Below are 22,210 nucleotides of genomic sequence, written 5' to 3' on the forward strand. Positions count from 1 at the left end.
TCACACACCGGCGGCAAAGTAATGACAGAGATGGCCCCAACGGGACAGAGCTCTGAAACTATGGCTGACAAGAATAATTAGGCCATGGGTGGTGGGGGGCCTGTAGCCGCCCCAGACGACTCACCACCTTCCTCAGCAGAGATCAAGTCCAAATAATAGGAGAAAGAAAGAAGGCTCCAGGAGAAATGAGGAAATCAATTTGAAGAACCCAAAGCGTGGATAAAACAACAGTTAGAAGCCAAATAGCAGTCTCTTCAGCTCGACTGAGTGAATAAAACTAACCTCAGCCGAGCACAGGAGGCGTGACCAAGACAAAATTTAAAGGAACATACACTCAGTCTCTGGCTAATACACTATGAATAATCCCACGCTTTGGATTCTCCAAGCAGCGCGCTGGAGAAGAGGAGAGTTCAAGATTTTAAAGCACAAAAGAAAAAAAGGGGAAAGAAAAAGGCAAAAATAAAAATGGGAAGGGAGAAAAAGAAATGAAAGAGAAAGATGTTATATGTATTTAGAATTGAAATATGAATTGTAGTAAGAAATAAATGAGAAATCATTTTATTGCAAAAATGAAATGAATAATAATTGGAATATTTGTATTTGTATCTTTGAAATTTAGATAATGACAAGTTTTGTTTTTCTTTAAAATATGAATAAGCTTAAACTAACAATTGAAATACCTTTAATGGTATATGGTGGTGAAAGTAGAAAGGATTAAGTTGTGGCTTGGATAACAGCTAGAACATTTTTAAATTTAATTAGGAAAACTGTAATGATTGAAATATTTTTAATTGCATATTGTGATGAAAGTAGAAATGATTAAGTTGTGGTTTGGAGGATCAAATGGGGAAAACTATTTGGTTGATTAGGAGAGTTTAAGATGTGAAAATGAGTAATATAAGGGGAAAGCTCTATTTAACTAGGGAAACTGTAATAATTGAAATACTTTCAATTGTCTATTTAGGATTTAGGATTTATTAGATTTCTATACTGCCCTTCTCCCGAAGGACTCAGGGCGGTGTACAGCCATATTAAAACACATATAAATATACAAAATTTAAAACAATTTAAAATTGAATATATAAAAATTTGGCCCATAGATTAAAACACACATACACCCATTCTAAAATTTGTATTAGGCCAGGCCGGCTTGTTGGAACAAGAGGGTCTTCAAGGCGTGGCGAAAGGTACGTAGTTTGGGGATGAGATGAATCTCAAGGGGCAGCTCATTCCAGAGGGCTGGTGCCCCCACAGAGAAGGCTCTCCCCCTGGGTGTCGCCAGTCGGCATTGTCTGGCCGATGGCACCCTGAGGAGCCCCTCTCTGTGGAGCGTATTGGCCGGTGGGAGGCTGTTGCTGGCCGCAGGTGGTCTCGTATATACCCCAGTCCTAAGCCATGGAGCGCTTTAAAGGTGGTGACCAACACCTTGAATCACACTCAGAAGACCACCAGGAGCCAGTGCAGCTGGCATACTGTGTTGAAAGCAGAAATGGCTATAATTAATTGATTTGTAAGAAACTGGATTGCATGGAAATAATAGGAATATTCATGTTCATATTGATTAATACACAAAAAAGATAGTTATATATCTAACTGATTTATACTAAAATGTTGGATTTGTATTATCAAAGGAAATGTATGTTATAAAATAAGCGGATTTACTATTTTTATAAAAATTAAATAATTGCAACACTACATAACTAACCAAGGTGAGGATAGATATAAAAATAGATGACAATGGGAAGGGGTATAATATAGAATAGAAGGGAAAAACTGAATTTGATTAAGATTAGAGATGAGAATGAAGGGTAATATTGGTTCTTAAAAAACAATAGATGAGAAATAAATATGGCAAAAAGGAAATATAGAAATTGTAAATTTAATTGAAATGACTAAACACTGTCTAAATTTGTGAACTGGCCAAATACTCTGTTCAAAGAAAATACATTGTATGTTTGTATGTGTGTTTGCCTAAAAAATAAAAAAAACTTTATATATATTTTTTTTTTTAAAAAGACCATCTGAATATGCAGCCAGATGAAAGTTGTCCAGCTATTGTTTCTTCAGAAGGGTGGACCACTGCTTCCTTCAGGGCAGGCAGAACTACCTTCTCACTCAAGGATGAATGTATTACCACTTTGGCCCAACCTCCTTCCATCTCCTGGGAGGCCTTTATCAACCAGGAGACACGTTGCTATAATACACTCACAGCTCTGAGGATTCTGCCCATGTCGTTAAAGTTACAAACACAAACTCCCCTCCCAAATTAACCTAAACTATGTCACAATTACCTCAACAGGACCTGCACAGCCAGAATCCAAATCAGAGCAAATTCTAGATAAAATCAGATTTTATCAGTCAGATGTCTAGAATATCCTCACAGCAGTTTTTATAATGTTCCTGTAATCCTTTTGTCCCAGCCCAGGTCATCCTACCTAAGGCTGCTGGCTGACACAATAAGAGCAGAAACACAATTACATTTTGCTCTTCTTATTGCCACAATATAATCCTTACTATAAACTCTTACCCATGTCCAGATGGACTCACTCCTAGTTTTCCTCCAGCAGTGTTCCAGCCATCTCCTTTGTTGTTTCATTTCCCATGGTTTTTGTGAAAAGCAGGGACTACTTCAAGATTCAAAACCGGAAGGAACCACATGCACAATCCAATATAAAGCTAGCTATCATCGTCTCATCCTTAAGACATGGTTAAGGCTTCATCCAAACTGCACCCCAAAGAAATTTCTTCAGGTTCCCTCTGAAACCCAGAAGAATCTATCAGGCGTCTGTGGTCGATTAAATAAGTAGGCCCAGACTCCCTGCAATGGACAGCAATACTAGAGAACTCCAGGCAACCGATAAGATGGACATGACAAGGGACAGATGTTGATCCTGACCAGCTCATATCACCACTCTGCTGACACAAAAGTCAGGTCTCACATGTGACATTTGGTGGGTGTTAAGCCCTCAATGATCTGGATCAGGCATCTGGTGGCCATTAATTTCCCAAGACACTTCAATCTTGCGTTCCTCATAACCATAGTCATGTTCCCCAGCACCATTTTGCAGGTGAACACCTGTTTTGTGCTGCTGTAACCAGACAGCAAGAACAGTGAATTCTTTCCTCTTTTTTGTCTAAATCTATAATATTATATATTAGAGGAATTAAACTGATTATTCTAATTATATTAGAGAGAAAATGGCCAAAACATTTATTTCTTTTAGAAATTAGAAATAATTTAGAAATAATTTATTTCTCTAAGAAATGAGTTGCTACCTTAGTAAAACTGTAATTTAGGATCAAGTTACAACTTGGAAGAAAATGAAGATGAATTATAGTAGGATACTAGAATGAGGCGCTTGTAATTACGGCATCCAGCCACAAGTAGGGACATCATACTTACTTGTTACTTTGTTAGAAATGATAGATTATTAATAGAGTCTAGTACAGTGATGGCTAACCTTTTTGCCGTCGTGTGCCAAAAGCAGAGGGAGTGTGAGGGGCTCGCGTGCACGTGTGCCCAACCCATAATTCAATGTGCCCCGGGCTGTTTCCAGCCTCTGGGGGTGGTGGGGAAGGCCGTTTTCACTCTCCCCAGGCTTCTAGAAAGCGGGCCTTCCTCATCCCACCGGAGGCCCTCCAGAGGCCGGAAGGCACGAAAATCAGCTGGTCGGCGAGTACATGCGCACTGCAGCTGAGTTAGGGCAACGCTCGCGTGCCCGCCGATATGGCTCTGCATGCCACCTGTGCCATAGGTTCGCCATCACAGGTCTAGTACAATCTCATTAATTTTTGGTTAAAATTATTTTTTCTTCCCATTCGTTAAAGTTCAAACTGTGTCCAATATTTCTCTCCCATGCTCTCAATTGGCCTGGAATAAAAATTATAAATTAACTAGAGCAGCCACGTATAAGGAAAATCATTGCAAAATGCTTCATAGGTGGCATTTAGCACCTGCAAGACTAGCAAAGATGTTCCCCAATGCGCAGCCAAATTGTTGGAAATGTAGCCATGGTCATGGCACCTTCTTTCATATGTGGTGGACATGCCCCGAAGCAAAAAGGTACTGGAGCAAAATTCGGAGATGGTTGAAAGATATACTTAAAGAAGAAATCGATTTGAATCCAGAAATATTTCTCCTGGGAATGGTAAAGAAAGGGTATGGAAAGGAAAAGGTCCACCTCCTAATACACATAACTACAGCTGCCAGACTAGCATACGCTCAATACTGGAAAAAGAAAGACCTACCACCAGATGACCTTATAATTAATAAAATATTAGAGTGTGCAGAGATAAGTAAATTAACACATGAGATAAATGACGATGAAAATTCTGATTATGATACTGTGTGGGGAAGATGGTACGAATGGATAAATGATAGAATTAAGGAAGGAATAAAAGGTGCAGAAATTAATTAGAAATGTATAGTATAAATGACACCAGACACTTACTCATGTATATATGTATAAACACTGCGAATCTGATGTCAAACAGAATTGTTACTATGTTTTATTTGTGTAAAAAAAAAATAAAATAAAATTGTATTAAAAAAAAATAAAATAAAATTATTTTTTTTCCTATGGGTCTGGCTATAAGAGAAATTATCTTTTCTTAAAAAAAAAAAAAAAAAAGCTATTAGCAAACTCTATTAGCAAAACCTTGCTAATGTCTCTCTATTCCGTTTTGAAAAAGCCAGGAGTCACCTTAAGCAACATACATAGGATACTGATTTCCAAATGAATCTACTGTATTTTTCAGAGTATAAGACGCACCTTTTTCCCCCCAAAAGAGAGTGAAAATCTGGGTGCATCTTATACTCCAAATGTAGCCCCACCCAGCTTCTCAAACAGAGATTTCAGAGACTGAAAAAAGCATCAGAAACAAAGCTTCAAAAAGAAGCCCCCAAACAGAGCTTCAGAAAAGAAGCCCCCAAACAGAGCTTCAGAGGCTTTTTTTCTGAAGCTGTTTCGGAGGCTTTCAGAGGCAGAAAAAAAAGCAAAAAAAAAGCAAGGCACGGAGCTCACAACCAAGGAACCTGTTGCTAAAATTCACCCCTGGGAACAGCTGATTGGGGGTATTCCGGGAGGCCCGGAATACCCAGGCCAACCAGCCTTTTTCTTATTTTCCTCTCCAAAAACTAAGATGCATCTTATACTCCGGTGCGTCTTATACTCTGAAAAATACAGTAGTTAAATATCCAACTCCACATTCCATGTTTGTTTCATAAGATCAAATGCCATCATCCTATCTTTTCTCCATTCCAAAATCAAAATTTCACAGGTTTTCGCCTTGGCCAGTCTCAATGCACTATCCTCTGCTCCTTTCTTGCATCCCCACAAAGGATTTTAGCTCCTCTTTGAATGCAACCTTTCTTGCCGGCTTCTGATTGACTTCCTGGAGAAGCCCGCAGAAATGATTGCAAATAAGGATCACATATTTGTTGAGTGCTTGGCTTCCAGTTGCAAATGTGAGCCAGTTGACAAATGTCTGAAATGTCGGGGGAAATGGTGCAATGTTTTATGGGGGCCAGAAGTGTTGTACAGGCTGTAAATCATTCTTTTGGAGGCCACCGTACAGTTGTTAAAGAACTGGTCAGGAGACTAACTTTATATATATATCTCCACACGTATGTATCTGATATGCGTGTGTATGTGTGTATTTCATATATATTATGTTGTCTGGCTCTAAAGCCATGAATAAGATTAAAAACATTTTCCTCAAACAAAGTGAAGTACCAAAGACCAGCAAGAAGGATATGAAATAAATACACATTTTGGGAAGTATCAAATAAGTCAAATTTAAACAATCTGCAACTTACGACCACAACTGAGCCCAAAATTTATGTTGCTAAGTGAGAAACTTGTGAGTTTTGCCCCATTTAATTTTTCTTGCCACATTTGTTAAGTAAATCACTGCAGTTTTTAAATAAACAGCATGGTTGTTAAGTGAATCTGGCTTCCCCATTGACTTTGCTTGTCAGAAAGTCGCAAAAGATGGTCACATGACTCCTGGATACTGCAACCATCATAAATACAAACCAGTTGTTAAGCATCCGAATGTTGTCAAATATCCAAATGTAAATCATGTGACCATGGAAATGCTGCAATGATCATAAATGTGAAAAATGGTCATAAGTACGTTTTTTCAGTGCCACTGTAACTTTGAAAGATCACTAAATGAACTGTTGTAAATCAAGTACTACCGGTGTTTAACAGGTTGAGGAAAAATACGGTTTATAAAAGTAACCCAGTTATGAAAAAGGACAGAATGTGCTTAGAAAAAATACTTCCTGATGAAATAATTATATGAAATAATTTTTAGTTGGATAATTTATAATTCAAGATTTAAGCACTAAATTACCAGTCAAGATATAGTACTATAATGTATCATATTATGATATATTTTCATATATGACAACTTCCGTTGTAGAAGAGATGCTATTGCACAGTGATCTGTTTGAAATACATGGTTATAGTTACTATTTTTATTGCAAAACACACAGTATTGCTGTCATAAATTGATACTACACATTTTATTATGACTTTATCCTTAGGAATAAAATTTATTTGGCTTACATTCATCTTTTTTAGTTCTTTAATACCTCACGTTATATTTGGAAAGGATAAATCTATCTTAGGGTATGCTGGAAATATTTCCTAGTATTATCCTAATCAAACCTGATGATTTTCATGTACTCCCAACATTATGATTCTACTTGTAAAATACATAGCTTAAAAAATATTTTGATGAAAATAAGGGACACTGTAGAATTTAAAGTGTTAAGGACCACTGCAACAAAGAATCATAAAATTGGATCAGTTATGTGATTGGTCCGCTTTACAACTGTCACAACTTATGACTGTAAAGGGCAGGCTCCATTACAGTCATAACTCAAGGTCTACCAGTATAAGGACACTACAGAACAAATACATTTCCATTTAAGAAACTATCCTATCTCCAGTTCTAAATTTCATTATTTGAAACAAAGTAGCAGCATAACCAATGAATTCAACAAAACAAAACAAAACCATCCTTCCTTCCTCCTCACCCATCACCATGTTCAACCATGCATATAGTTTAATTAATTAAAATTAAAAAAGCTGTTTTATTCCAAAGAAATAGGCTACAAAAACCTTATAAGCAACAGCAAAATTATTACTTACTCTCACCTTTAGCTCAAACACAGGAGTGTCTATTTTTACTGCTCCATGACGCTTGAAACAACTAATTATGGTGCTGAAGATTTTTTCACGGAGAGCCATTTGCTTTGGGCTAAAATCCCTGGTACCCTAGGAGTTCAAGGCAAGGCAAAGAGGTTAGAATAGGGGTGTCAAACCTAATTTCATTGAGGGCCGCATCAGCATTATTGCCGGGGAGAGCGTGGCTGGGTGGTCATGGTCACCGTTGACTGGGTGGGTATGGCCAGCTCAACATTGCTCGCGTTGGGGGCCGCCTGTGGGAGACAGGGCAGGCCTGTAGGGGATCCAGGTGTCTCCGGCGGGGGGGTGGGTGGGACCAGGGTTGGTGCTGGGGCCTGATCCATCAGAGGAGCAAAGACAGATGGTGGTGTTGTGGTGAGGCAGCTCAGCCGGTCGCTGTCACTGCCAGCCGCAGTCCCTGTGCACTCAGCCCAGGCTGTCATGAGTGGAGCAGCAAGTAGAAGGCTTGTCCCACATGTATAGCAGAGCTGGAAAATGAGGTTGGCCAGCGAGGGCGCCACCCCCACCCCACCCCAGCGGCACTGACAGCAGGTGGAGGTAGAGGTGCACAAGCAAAGACAGATGGTGGGACAGAGCAGGTGGATGGTCAGCCACCCAGCGGGCTGGATCACATACCTCCCCCCCCGCACCTCTGCCTCTGCTTGGAGGGCTGGCCCAACTGTCACAGCCTCCCGTCCCAACCTGTGCTGCGCGAGCTGAAGAGCCCGAGTGCGCCAGTTGAGGGGCTGGTCGGCTTCTGCTGTTGGACATTGTCGTTCCCTGCACGCTCATTGCCTCCTATATGCACGCTGGGGGAGTGTCCAGCTTGGATGGGCCATGATCGGGGCAGCAGGGGCTGCTCCCTTGCTGTCTCTGGGGTAGCACAGTGGGCCAAATCTGGGTCCATCACGGGCCATATTCTGCCTGCAGGGCTTGTATTTGATATGTCTGGTTAGCACATGAACATGTCTGGAAGAGAGGATAAAACTGAAAAAGCAGAATGTGTGTGGGCATGTATATATGCATGTATATATACACGTATCTCTCTGTGCTTCTATATATGTGTACACACATATATTTCTATCTATGTACACATACATACGCACACACACAAAACTTATGCGGAAAGATGCAAGTTCATTTAAAGTGCATTTATTCCACTGAACAGAGTATCAATGCTAATTCCAAGAAACCCTGGAAAGGAAAATAACACAGTAGATCCAGAAAGGTTACCACCATGCAGCATTACCTTGGGAACTTTGAGAATCAGGTTTCCTTTTGAGGCACCAGCATTCTGCTGGTACGATAACTGTTTTTCTGCATCTTCAGTAACCTGCGAAAGAGCAGAGTAATACAAACATGATGTAGAAAACAAATAGCATTGATCTTCTAGTCCGTGTTATTGTCATAAAATTCAACTTGTAAAACACAGAATAAAAGAACTTCTGCTCTTTCAATGATTATTCTGATTCTGTGTGGTATATTGGTTATGTTTAGTATTGGCATGAGTATGGAGATGGGAGACAGGTTCTTGTTGTCCATAAGCTAGGCAAACTCACTGCATGAATTTCTCTCAGCCATTATCTCAGAGCCTACTCAGGAGAATATCTCTTCCATTTTTTTAAAAAAACAAAACTTTACAGTGCTAAGATATGTATTAATAAAATTGGCATATGATATTATACTTAATGTAAATATTGTTAACAAGCCCTCCTAAACATGTTGAAGTAACTTTGTAATACTAATTCAGATTATTGTCCAACTAGTCCAGGTTTATGTGATTAAAGAACTCCACATGTAATCTAGCAAAGTGATTTTTCCCAATCTAGCTATCTGGCATCTTTTAAATTGAAAGTAATAAATAAAACAATGCCCATAATTTAGCATCTACAGATTAAGAAAGGGCTGCATATAATAATGGATGGAGAGGAGGCGTGGCTAGTGTCACAGCAAGACGACATGCTCCTGGGGGGCTCCTGAGGAAGCTGTTGATAACTCCGTTGCTGGGTGGTCTCTAGGGATCGAAGCTGTTTTGTAGGGATGGTGAGCAAGGGGAGCACATTCCAATGATCTCAGAAAATCCGCAAATTCCCTGATTGATCCGGAAAAAGCTCCCTGACAACTGAGAAGGTGGCCATTGCAAGTCGCTACGAAGCTGGGGCAGTCACAGCAAGAACGTGGAGGCAGAAGAAGGTATGATTGGTCTGGGTGAGACTTGTATTCTTTTGAAACCTTTTTAAAGAACCCCCTTGAAAGAACCAAGGAGAAGAGAGGGTGACTTAAAAGGAGGAGGTGGAATTGGACTTTTCCTTCCACCTTTGGAAGAACAGCTGCGAGAAAGCGGGTGGAGCCAAAAGAACTAAGAAAGTTAAACTAAAAATTGGCTTAGAAAGAGCTGTTTGAAGAGCAAAGTCAGAAAACCGGACTAGATATTTGAATTTTCAAAATGGGGAATAACAACCAAGCTAAAAGTGACTATAAAAACTCCTTTTTTTAAAGGGAAAAAAACTTTCTTCTTTTCTCTCTCTCTCTCTCTCTCTCTCCTTTTTTTGGTCTTCCCATTTAACTGAACTGAGCAACAGTGCCATCTAGAGGCAATAGTGAAAATTGAAAAACATTAGAGCAAGGATGAGATGTGACCTTGGAGCCTGTGAATTAAATTGATAAGAAGTTGTTTGGATTGTCAGAGAGCGGAGCACTGGGAGCTTTGTTGTTGTTTTTCATCTGAATAGTGCAGCTCTTGGAACTTGAAAGGTGAAATAACAGAAACGGGCCAAGGTGAAACTCTTTTTTCTTTTTTAGCTGACACTTTGAAATAAGGCTTTTATTTTTCTTTCTTTTTAAGTGGCTATTATCTGTTCTTCTATTTCTCCTATTTATATCTTTTTGCCGCCATATGGTAACGTTGTGAATTTTTCTTTTGGAATAACTGGAATTTGGGGGCCTGAGAGGTTGATTTGGATTATAAATTTTATTTTTCCTCTCTCTGAGGTAATTTGGATTAAGAAAAACCTGAAGAAAAGAAGCAAGAAAAACTCTGAGATTTGGATTACAAAGCTTTTTGGCTTCTCGTTTCTTTTTTGTCACCACTCTGGTTTTCTATTTTTCTATTTGTTTTTTATTTCATTGCGTTTTGCTTTTTTTTCCCTCTTGTTTTTTGGCAGGCCTATACTTGGACATAAATTGCTTGGAAATACAACGAGCTATATTTGGTGGATTACAAATATCAAGACATTACAAGATGAAGAAAACAACATCAGCATTGTCCTCAGTGTCATCCTCTGCAACTTCTAGCCCTGCTGGTCAAAGAACATTAGATTCTATGGCACAATAAGAAAAAACCAATGCTATGCAATTAGAATTAAAGAATATGATACAAGTTCTTCATGAAGACTTGAAGGAAAGAATAGGCAAATCAAATGAGTGAATGGAGAAAGTAGAAGGAGAATTTTAAAATGTTCAAGGGATTATGGAGAAAAATGAGCAAAGAATGCAAAAATTAAAAGAAAAAGCCGAATTAACAGAAAAAAGAGTGGGAGAGCTGGATTATACACTAACAGCAGCAGATAGAAACAAAGAGAAGACAATTATCTCCTTAGAAATGGATCGAGCAGATTATCTGAGATTTCAGAACGTGGAAGGGGAAAATTTACCAGAGATAATGGCAGATTTGTTGGCGGAAGCAATGGAGGAAACCAAGGAAAGAATTTTGAATGACATTGATGAAATATTTAGAGTGCATACAAAATACGCAATGAGAAATAACCTACCTAGAGAGGTGCATGTTAGATTTATCAAGAAAGCAATAAAAACAGAGATTTTATAGAGTATAGGAAACATTCCTATGAAGTACAAGGGCAGAGAAATAGTAGTGTTAAAACAAATACCAAGAAGAATTAGAGACCTGAGAAGAGAGTATCAATTCTTGGCAAAATGTTTAATTAAAAAAGGAATAAATTTTAGATGGCTGATACCCGAAGGAGCGTTGGTGACTTGGCAGGAGCAAAGACACAGACTAGACTCGATAGAGAAGGCAGAACAATTTTATGATCAATACTTGGGACCTCAAGAGGAGGAGAGACTGAGAAGAGAGACAGAGATACCAGAAGAACTCAGGGAAGAGAGAGACAAACAACAAAAAGAAGCTGTTCAAGATTGGAAATAGCATTATGAGAAGGAGCAAGGGCATAGGAACCAAGAGAGCCAAGAGAAATAAGGACAACTAGAGCAACAAAATTCACATATAAGTAAAACATGGAAGAAGAAATAAAATTAACAACAATTAATATAAATGGACTGAATTCGGCAATAAAAAGGAAAAGAACTTTTAATAAATTGGAAAAATTAAAACTGGACATAATTTGTTCACATCAAAAAACAATATAAAAAGTTTTTGGAATATCCCAAAATGGGGAAACTATATGCCTCGCTTACACATTGAAGTAAGAGAGACGTTGTATTGTATATTAAGGAGGCAATAAAGGCCAAACCAATTTTGATGGATAATGAAGGGAGGATATTAATGGTGGAGGTAAGGATGAACTATAAATAAATACTTCTAGTGGCAATATATGCACCAAATGATAACCAAGAAGATTTCTATGGTAAATTATACAGGAAAATAATAGAATTGGAGTATGAAAACATGTATAGTAGATGATTTCAATGCAATTGTGGATGTGGACTTGGACTATAAAACGAAAAAGATTAATAAGAAAGCTAGGAAAACACTTCCAAAACCCTTTTTCAAAATGGTGGAAGAATTAGGTATTCAAGATGCATGACAAGGAAGATTTCCAGAGAAAAGTCAATATACATTTTACTCAAATAGACATATGACTTGGTCCAGAATTGATATGTGGATGTCAGACAATTTATTATCTAATATACAAGAAATAAATATTGAAACAAGCACATGGACAGATCATAATTCAATGAATATTATATGGAAGGGACAAAAAAAGAAATTAAGATGGAAATTGAATCAAACAATTCTAAATGAAAAAGAATTTTTACAGCATATGGAAAAGGAGTTGGTTTTCTTTTTTTAAGAGAATAGAATAGAAAAGAAAAAACTTCATTACAAAATGTATGGGACATAGCCAAAGCATATATCAGAGGACTGGCAATAACATACGTAGGAAAGAGAAATAAAAAGAAAAGACAAGCTCAAAAAAAACCTATCATGTTTCCCTGAAAATAAGACCCTGTCTTATATTTTTTGAACCCCGAAATAAGGGTTTGGCCATATTATCGGGGGGGTCTTATTATTTTGGGGGTGCAGGAGACAGCAAGTGTGGCAGCACAACACAGCCGCTTGTCAACTATTTGCTGGGGCAACTAAAGGTGGGAATCTCCCCAGCGTTCTTGGCACTTGCCCGCCTCCCATCCATCCATCCATCCCCGCCCCGCTCCCATCTCTCTGCTGGGCGACCCCCGGCAGTCCCAGACGTCCAAAGCCTGCACCCGCCTGGCTCCCTTTTCCACAACACCCGGCCCTTTATCGAGGGGGGTGGCATGTGGGGCGGGAGAGAAGATGTGTGGAGCGAGACGGGGCTTGCTCCTCTTGCTGTCTCTTCCCCACCCCGCCAGGGGCCGGGGAGACGTGAGACACTCGTTTTACCTGCCTTGCAGCTCTGTCACGTGTCTCGCTGTTGTCTGCAGGCAAACACATAGGGTAAAACCAAATTTCTCGCGAGTTCGAGAAGTTTCATTGAACTCACGAGTTTTTTTTACTCTACGTGTTTGCCTGCAGACAACGGCGAGACACGCGATGGATCTGCAAGGCAGGTAAGACGGTTCCGCACACCCCAATGGTACCTTAACAGCAGCCTGGCTTCTGCCCTTTCCCGCCGTGTCTTTGTCGAGGGGGATGGCAGGTAGGGCGGGAAAGAAGGGACATGCGTGGAGCGTGACGGGGCTCCTCTTGCAGTTTCTTCTCCCCCTCTCACCGGGCATGGCAGGGCTTCCTGCCCCAATTGGATGCAATTTGGGGGTGGCAGGTGGGGAGGGGTGGGGCTGGGGAGACATGAGACTCGTGTCTTACCTGCCTTGCAGCTGTCACGTGTCTTGCCGTTGTCTGCAGGCAAACACGTTGTAGGGTAAAACCAAACTTCTTGTGAGTTCGAGAAGTTTGATTGAACTCATGAGGTTTCTTTTACCCTACAACATATTTGCCTGCAGACAACGGCGAGACACGCGATGGAGCTACAAGACAGGTAAGACACATTTCACGTCTCCCCAGCCCAACCTTTCCCCACTTGCCACCCCCAAATTGCATCCAATTTGGGCAGGGACAGGAAGCCCTGCCATGCCCAGCGAGAGGGAGATAAGAGACGGCATGATGAACGACCCGTCTTGCTTTATGCGTCTCGCTTCTCCCCCACCCCCCTCAATAAAGAGCCACTGTGGAAAAGGGAGCCAGGTGGGCACAGGCTTTGGGCGTCTGGGGCTGCCAGGAGTCGCCCGGCGGAGAGACGGGAGCAGGGCGGGAGTTTGCAAGCAATCACTTCCCCTTTGCCTTCTCTCCCAAAAGTGCTCCTCAGGTGCAGCCACTTCTGCAGGAGACTCGCGCCTCGTGCCAGCCTTCCAAAGGGTATCATAGCAGCAGCTATCCACAATTTGTTAACCTTTATTTCGCCCCGACCCACATAGCCCAGTACGGTCGGGACGAAATAAGGATAAAAAAATTGTGGATAGCTGCTGCTACAGTATCCTTCAGAAGGCCGCTGTGAGGCACATGGGGCGCATCGCTTGGCCTCCTGCTGAAGAAGTGGCCGCAATCCATGGCAAAAATGGCCGTGCTTGCTAGAGGGCTTATTTTCGTGGGAGTGTTAGAAAAGGGGGAACTTAAAATGAAACAGGATTTGGAAAAGCAGGGGATTGATATGGTATGATATACACAACTGCAAATGCAATCTAGATATGAAAAAGATGCAAAATTATATGGTTTTCATATGGAACTGACAGAATTAGATAAGATATTAACAGGAACAGATGAGGGAATGATAAGAAAATTATATAGCTATTATCAAATTAGAAGAAGAACAAGTTAAAGAAACAATGAAAGCATGGGCAAAAAACATTGGACATATGATAGAGCTAGATAAATGGCAGCAATTATTGGATAGAAATTATAAGATAACAATGTCTACTGCATTCAAGGAGAATTTGTACAAGATGTTTTACAGATGGCATTTGTCACCTGAAAGACCGGCAAAAATGTTTAAAGATAAATCAACTAAATGTTGGAAATGCCATCAGACACCGGGATTGGATGTGGTGGACATTGTAGAAGCAAAAAAATACTGGGCAAGAATTCGTATGTGGTTGGAGCAGTATATTGATTTAAAACCTGAGATATTCCTGTTGGGGATTTTACCAGGGAATTATAGTAGATATTGTATACTTGATTATTCAGGTAATAACTGCGGCTAGAATTGTATTTGCACAGAATTGGAAAGGTGAAGAGATTCCTGCAGTTGAAAACGTGATTAAGAAAATATTGGAATGTGCAGAAATGAATAAATTAACACTCACAATTAAAGGGAAGGAAGAATCCGATTATTACAATATATGGGATTTATTTTATCAATGATTAGAGAATAAATATGAAAGTAATGTACAGTAAAGTTAAATAAGAGAAATGTTATAATAAATATGTTAAGTATTAATATTAATATAAGAGTAGATATAAATAATGAATATGGTGGTATGCTTTAACTGTTATGACACAAAAAATTTGTACCCAGACGACACACTGTTTAATAAATGATGGAATGTTTTGTATTAAAAGAAAATAAAAAATTAAAATAATAATGAAGGATAAATAAAAATATTATATAAATATTTTTCAATTCCAATATTTCCAATTGATTTAGTTCTCAGTTAATAGAGCCATAAATCAAAGTAATTCTAGAATTCTAAGTACATAAACAAATTATACTAAGGAGAATCAAGTACTGCTAAATGATACACACCTGATTTGAAAGATGATTGGAAAACAGACGCAGGATGTGAAACTGTTCAGGTAAGTGCTGGGTTCGAAAGGAAGCAGTTCTTAAAACAGTGATCCAGTGCATGTTGGAAAGTTTAGATAATTACATCAGCTGCTGTAGTGCATCATTAGTACATTATTAGTACATCAGATATATGAAGTATTGCCTTCATTTTAGCCAAAGGTGAGCAGAATTATTATCTATAAAGAATAAGACATGCAAAGAAAATGAATAAATCATATTGGCTTAATGTTTAATACTGCAGCAAAGATGCAACATAATTACAGAGCAAAATAAAGCCTGGGAGACAACATTTACATTCATTGATCACACACATAACTTTTTGACTCTTCCACTATAGAGCTTAAGAGGTATACCAAATCTATTAGGAAGATTAGGTCAAGGTATGATTAGCATAAGAATCACACAATAAACTTTATGACACAGTACAGTTTAGGTCTGGTATAATTATCACTCTTACTGCCAATACTAAAGAGATGAGTAACTTAAAGTATCTAACTTCTTCGTTGCAGCCCACACAGCCTCTATTGATAAAAATTAAGGGCAGGATTTCCCGCCATTTTGAAGCAGGAAACACACTTTTAGACACAGGAAGAAAAAAGATCCATTGAAATTACCTCTCCAAAGAAAAATCATGCCCAGGGGTGTGCTAAATCCCACGAAATTTGCATCACTTCCTTGTTACAAGCTATGCCGATATAAAAGGATTGCTCACTTCTGCAGTAGCCGAATCTTACAAACGTTGTATAATGTTAATCAGATTAAGGAATCGAGCGAGGCAAGAATGGCTACTAACGCCCAAATGCGTTTTTTGAAAAGTTAAACTGCCGTTTCACAAAACGACAAAGGGCTGTGCAAGTAAAAGTTCTAAGCAAGCAAGAATTTCCTTACCATATCACCATTCTCTAAAGTTCCCATAAAGTGCACGAATTGTTCAAAGGAAATTTTCTAAACCAATGAGAAAGTCCCTCTCGAAGAAAAAAGCTTAGGTCAACTTCATAAGACGACAGTATATTCCTCACCGGAAGTAAATCGTTTTCATTTTCCCAGTCACAGATTTAAAATGATAAACCAGTTTTGCTCAACCTTGGAAAAGTTTAAGATAGGCAGATTTCAAAGCCCAGAATTCCCAGGAAGCACACTGGCTGGAGAATTCTGGGAGTTGAAGTCCCCCTATCTTTAAGTCACCAAAGTTGAGAAATTCTGCAGTAAATTAACCATTTCACCCACCCTGCTTCGGTCTTCTGACATACGTTTCTGTTTATTTTAAATTTAAAAACTTAAACTAAAAACTCGGTTTCTTCTAATGCTACAGAAATGACACGTGCCATGAACACGTGGACAAACACAATCGTTTGAAGGTTTGCAACTACTAGAGTCTGTATTTAAAGCATAAAGTAAAAGCAAACCGTGTAGCGCGCGTTCCTTCAGCTTCCAGGTTTAGACTTGAGAGTATCCGACCAGCAGAAAGGCGCTACCGGGGGCGGAGAAGTCCCTGGTCGCTTTGAAAAAAGGCCGGGGCCTACCTAACCTTCCTTCCCACTCCCCGGGTGCTTCTGCAGTCAGCAAGCCCTTCCGACGCTTCGGAGCCTGCCCTTCCCGAGCGCTGGGGTGGGGGTGGGGGTGGGGATCGTTTTCCGGCTTCCGACTCTTCAGAGGCAAGATGGCGTCGAGCAGTGGGGTAGGTGATCGGTTTGTGTTTTATTCCCCCAAAGAAGGGAAAATACAGTTTCTGTTCTTGCTCATTTGCTGAGAATCGTAACGCAAAGTTGGTAAGGCCTTCCGTATAATTTCATCGGCAGAGATCTGGAGCGCCTCCTGTTTTTGAGGAACGTAAGAAAAGGTCCGACTTCAACTCTTGATAGGTTTGGCTGTGTTCTCTCCGCATGTCTGTAGCTGGGATCCCGAGGAGCCTCTGTAGGTTTGGCCATAGTCACACCAGCATTTTGGGTGATACAGTAGCCTCACGGACGGAAATGGGGAAGCTCCCAGGATAAAACGATAAGGTGATAGGTTTCTTCGTTAAAGGAGGAAAGTAAAAGGTTTGCTCCTGTGGCATGCAGACTTCATGGTTGCATACTCACTCTTGGATCCTAACTCCACAGCATCTAAAGGTGGCGATTTCTTTAATTTTAAATGATTTTTGTGCAAACAACTTGATTTTATTGCTTATGAATCTCCTTTTATTGGATATCACTTTATATGTGTGGGAGAAAAGTAGGGTCCACAGGTTTATGTAAGGTCATTGGCAGTTTTATTTTTAGTTACTTTTCTGTTGATTTCAAGTATGACATTAGCCACATAGTGAGTTCACTTCTAATGATAGACATCCGCTTGAACAGTGCACTAAGCTAAAATTTTAAACCATATAGAGTAAATACAGGTAGTCCTCAACTGTTCACAACAGTACTGAAAAAAGTGACTTATGACAGTTTTTCCCACTTATGACCATTGCAGCATCCCCAGGGTCACATGATCAAAATTTGGATGCTTGTCAACTGTTATTTATGACAGTTGCAGTGTCCTGGGGTCATGTGATCGATAATAATAATAATAATAATAATAATAATAATAATAATAATAATAATAATAATTTTATTTCTATACCGCCCTTCTCCCGAAGGACTCAGCCAATTTAAAAACACAAGACAAAACAATGATTAAAAATTAAAATAATTAAATAGATTTGGCCTGGTTTAAAACCCCAAAAATTTAAAATACCCCAATTTAAAATTATTATGTTGATAGCCCAGCCTGGCGGAACAACAGGGTCTTCAGTGCGCAGCGAAACACCCGGAGGTCGGAGATCTTACGTATTTCTGGGGGCAGTTCATTCACAGGGCTGGGGCTCCCACAGAGAAGGTCCTCCCCCTGGGTGTCGCCAGCCGACATAACTTGGCTGATGGCACCCTGAGGAGACCTTCTCTCTCTGTGGGAGTGAACTGGCTGGTGGGAGGCTATTGGTGGCAGAAGTCGGTCTCGAAGGTACCTGGGTCCTGTGCCATGGAGCGCTTTAAAGGTGATGACCAATACATTGAATCGCACCTGGAAGACCACTTCCTTTTGTGACCTCCTGACAAACAAAGTCAATGGGGAAACCACATTCACTTAACAAACATGTTACTAACTTAAAACTACAGTGATTCACTTAGCAACTGTGGCAGGAAAAGCTGTAAAATGGGGCAAAATCCATTTAACAGATGTTTCAGTTAGCAGCAAAAATTTTGGGGCTCAATTGTGGTCATAAATCAAGGACTACCTGTAAAGTTATAGAGAGTTGGCATATTGTATTAAGTAGGAAACAATGGTTTACAGATAACAGGAAGTGGGTTCATACATTATGAAGCCACAGAAATATAAACTACATCAGGGGTCCCCAACCTTTTGGACCTCAGGGACCACCAAGTTCATAATTTTAAATCCCGCAGACCACTAATATGAATTCAGTGCGCTGCTTGCTGAAGCACCTGGATTCCCAGTGACAGGATGGGGTCCTTCAGGCACTCTCCCTCTTCTTTCTTTCTCTCTCCTTCTCTCATTTTCTCTTTCTCTCTCCCCCCCTTTCTTTCCCACGCATTCTCTGATTCCCTCTGTCTCTTTCTTTTTCTCTCTTTCATTCTGTCTCTCTCTCATTCTGTCTCTCTCATTCTCTGATTCTCTCTCTCTCTTTCATTCTGTCTCTTTCTCTTTCTGTCTCATTCTCTCTTTCATTCTTTCTCTTTCATTCTCTCATTCTGTCTCTCTCATTCTCTCTTTTTCACTCTGTCTCTCTTCTCTTCATTCTCTGTCTCTGTGTGTGTCTCATTCTGATTCTCTCTCATTCTCTGATTCTGTCTCTTTCTCTCTCTCTCTCTCTCTCTCTCTCATTCTCTCATTCTGTCTCTCTCTTTTTTCTCCCCCTCTCTCATTCTCTTTCCCCCCCTCTTTCTCTCTCTCTTTCATTCTCTCTCTCTCTTGTTCTGATTCTCTCTCTGATTCTCTGATTCTCTTTCCCTCTCCCATCTCATGGGCCATCTCATGTGTCTTGGGGCTGATTGGAAGTCAAGCGCCTCCCCGAGAGATCGAGGTGCGCGGAGCATCAACAAGGGCCGGAAGAATCGGCTGTGAGATCCAGCAAGAAACGAAGCTTCACTCTCACTCTGGAATATGGAGTGAATCTCCATCCCCCCTCCCTTTTCCTTGCCAGGCGAGGAGTGACTGGGAAGGGAGGGCAAGGGGCGGAGACAGCCACTGTTGGTTAGCCGACAGGAAGCTACAGCAAGGGGAAGAAACAGCCCGGGGTTGCCGCCACCCATTGCTTCGGCCTGCCTGCACCGCCCCCCCCCTTGCACCATTGCCTCATTCCGGCCGGCGAGGGCTGCGTTGCAAAGTTGCAAATTGCACAAACCTCCCTCTACAGGGGAGATTTACAGCCCCACCATGAGCTGCCTTACCAGTCCCATATTCCAAAACTCTAGTCACAGGACTGGCCATTGCTCATCCTGGAGCAGCTCCTCCACCCTGGTGCACCGCGGACCACCAAAATTTTCTCGTGGACCATCAGTGGTCCGCGGACCACCAGTTGGTGACTACTGAACTACATTATCATGTAGTCTATATGCAGTACCAAAAAGGTTGGAAAATAACATGAATAGGATCATTGTGTGCTCTATGCTCATTTTATCTCAAAAAGGATATTGTAGAATGAAAAGACAAGAAAATACTAAGAAATTTGACTCATATTATTCAATAAGCAGTCTATTTCTAGATGGCACATGTATCTTTCTTAGGCTTATCAATGCATAATGGCTCTGCTTGTACACACATATGCAGACACCAAGAGCTATTTATGAAGGAGCCACATGAGCCTAAAACAACTACCTGCTTCATTGATGCAAAGAAATATGCTATGTGCATGCTTCTACACTTTGGGAAGCAATTCTTTCGAAGGATTTGAGCCACCCTAGTATAATACTGTAAGGGAATGTTATGGCTCAGTGGTTAAAGATGCTGAGCTTGTCAGCTGGAAAGCTGGCAGACTGGATTCAAGAGCTGAGCACTGCATGACGGGGTGAGCTCCTGTTCCTGCCCCAGCTCCTGCCCACCTAGCAATTCAAAAGCATTGACATGTGAATATATTAATAGGTACCACTATTATCTTCAGTGGGAAGATAACAGCATTTTATTGCCTTTGGCGTATAGCCATGCTGGTCACATGACCATGGACCATGAAATGTCTTCGGAAAATGTTGGCTGAAATAGAAATGAGCACTGTGCCCTAGAGTTGGATGTGACTGGATAGAGAAACCTTTACCTTTCAGTATGGTACTGTATATGTGCGCACTTAAATCAGAACACTACCTCATTGACCTACCTCAAAGATGGGACCCAGAGAGGTGGGGATCCCGGGGTCGAGGGGGGAGTCAGAGTTTGTCCGGATAGTTGTTTGAACATTAATACTGTGGGTGGGAGGGGTAGATATGGTGGGAGCAGAGGGCCATTTCGAGTTAGGGGAGTGCGCACTCGCTGTTTACAAGTGGTGGCGCGCTCCGGCCCCCAAGGCTCCATCCATTCCCCAGGTTGCACAGACCCTCAGGGCCCGGGCCTTTGGCTGATGTTGTGCAATGCCAGGTCCATAGTAAATAAAGCCCCCCTCGTTTATGAACTTGTTCGTGAAGGGGGAGCGGACCTGGCAGGCATTACGGAGACCTGGTTGGGCCAGGAGGGGGGGTTTCCCCTCGTTGAAATGTGCCCACCAGGTTTCCACGCATTCCATCGGCCGAGGTCACAGGGCAGGGGTGGGGGGGGTAGCGATTATCATTAAAGAAGGTCTGAGACTGAGGGAGGCCACTGTTCCTCAGACGGCCGGCTGTGAGTCCCTCCTTGTGAAGTGGGGTCATGGGATTCAGATGGGTTTGCTGATCACATACCTGGCTCCCTGCCACGTGGCAGCAGCCCTGCCCGAGCTACTCAACGTTATCGCCGTGGTGGCGGTTGATGCTCCCAGACTTATGGTAATGGGGGATTTCAACCTGCTGTCCGTGGGTGAGACGTCGGAGGTGGCTCAGGAGTTCATGGCTTCCATGACAGCTATGGACCTGACCCAGCTAATTCATGGCCCTGCCCACACGGGGGGGAAACATGCTGGACCTGGTTTTTGTCTCTGGACAGTGGTTGAGTGATCTTGAGATAGGGGATATAGTCACCGAGCCCTTGTCATGGTCGGATCACTCTCTCCTTCGCCTTGACCTTCGAACCGCTGCACCCCACCGCAGGGAGGCGGAGCTGGTAAGATGGTTCCACCCCAGGTGCCTGATGGAACCTGATAGGTTCCAGATGGAGCTTGGGCCATTCCCTGAGGCTCTGGCACATGCCTTGACTAGTGACCTAGTGGCCGCCTGGGATAGGGTGGCCGCTGGAGCTCTGGATCGGGTTGTGCCTTTGCGGCCTCTGACCCGGCGCCGATCTCACCTGGCTCCTTGGTTTACCGAGGAGCTGAGGGAGATGAAGTGCCGGAAAAGACGCCTAGAGAGTAGTTGGAGGGCCAGTCTTTTTGAATCCGACTGGACACTGGTAAGATCTCATATTAAGAATTATCTAGTGGCAATAAAAGCAGCAAAACATACATATTTTGCCGCTCTTATTGCTTCATCAGATAATCGCCCTGACGCCCTGTTTAGGGTGACCTGCTCCCTGCTCCACCAGGAAATGCGGGAGGACCCCTTGGAGGGTAGAGCCAAGGATTTTGTTCAGTATCTGTATGACAAAATCACTCAGATTCGGGAAGGCCTGGACTCCAACTGGGTAGTGTCGGGGGATGACTGAGGCAGGTCTTGAGAATGTTATCTGGGATGAGTTTGATCCTATGACCCCTGACGACGTGGACAGGATTCTGGGTGGACTGAATGTGACCACATGTTTATTGGACCCGTGCCCCTCCTGGTTAGTGCTGGCTTCCCGGGAGGTGACAGGGGATTATAAATGCTTCATTGGGTGAGGGTGACTTCCCCACCG

General features: G+C 41.6%; 2 protein-coding genes across 5 annotated transcripts in view; one reads left to right on the forward strand and one right to left on the reverse strand.

Moving 5' to 3' along the window:
• LOC139314879 (histidine--tRNA ligase, cytoplasmic-like) overlaps positions 1-16,818 on the reverse strand; it is a 53,269-nt gene extending 36,451 nt beyond the window's left edge. For 2 of the 3 annotated variants that reach the window (XM_070940837.1, XM_070940838.1), the window contains exons 1-4: positions 16,627-16,818; positions 15,179-15,396; positions 8,449-8,532; positions 7,164-7,289 (exon numbers count right to left, since the gene is read on the reverse strand). In XM_070940837.1, coding sequence (XP_070796938.1) covers positions 7,164-7,289; positions 8,449-8,532; positions 15,179-15,280 — 312 coding nt within the window. In that variant the 5' untranslated portion in view covers positions 15,281-15,396; positions 16,627-16,818. The remainder of the gene's footprint in view (positions 1-7,163; positions 7,290-8,448; positions 8,533-15,178; positions 15,397-16,626) is intronic. The other variant, XM_070940839.1, reaches the window with a different exon arrangement.
• Positions 16,819-16,850: 32 nt separating this feature from the next.
• The window catches only part of ZMAT2 (zinc finger matrin-type 2), a 149,700-nt gene continuing 144,340 nt past the window's right edge, over positions 16,851-22,210 (forward strand). Inside the window, exon 1 of one of the 2 annotated variants that reach the window (XM_070940841.1) lies at positions 16,851-16,898. In XM_070940841.1, coding sequence (XP_070796942.1) covers positions 16,881-16,898 — 18 coding nt within the window. In that variant the 5' untranslated portion in view covers positions 16,851-16,880. Of the gene's footprint in view, positions 16,899-17,274; positions 17,332-22,210 lie in introns of those variants that run through there. The other variant, XM_070940840.1, reaches the window with a different exon arrangement.

The sequence above is a fragment of the Pituophis catenifer genome, unplaced genomic scaffold, assembly GCF_029215685.1.
Source record: "Pituophis catenifer annectens isolate HBS135680 unplaced genomic scaffold, rPitCat1.0.hap2 SCAF_3, whole genome shotgun sequence".
In the NCBI taxonomy this organism is placed as follows: domain Eukaryota; kingdom Metazoa; phylum Chordata; class Lepidosauria; order Squamata; family Colubridae; genus Pituophis; species Pituophis catenifer.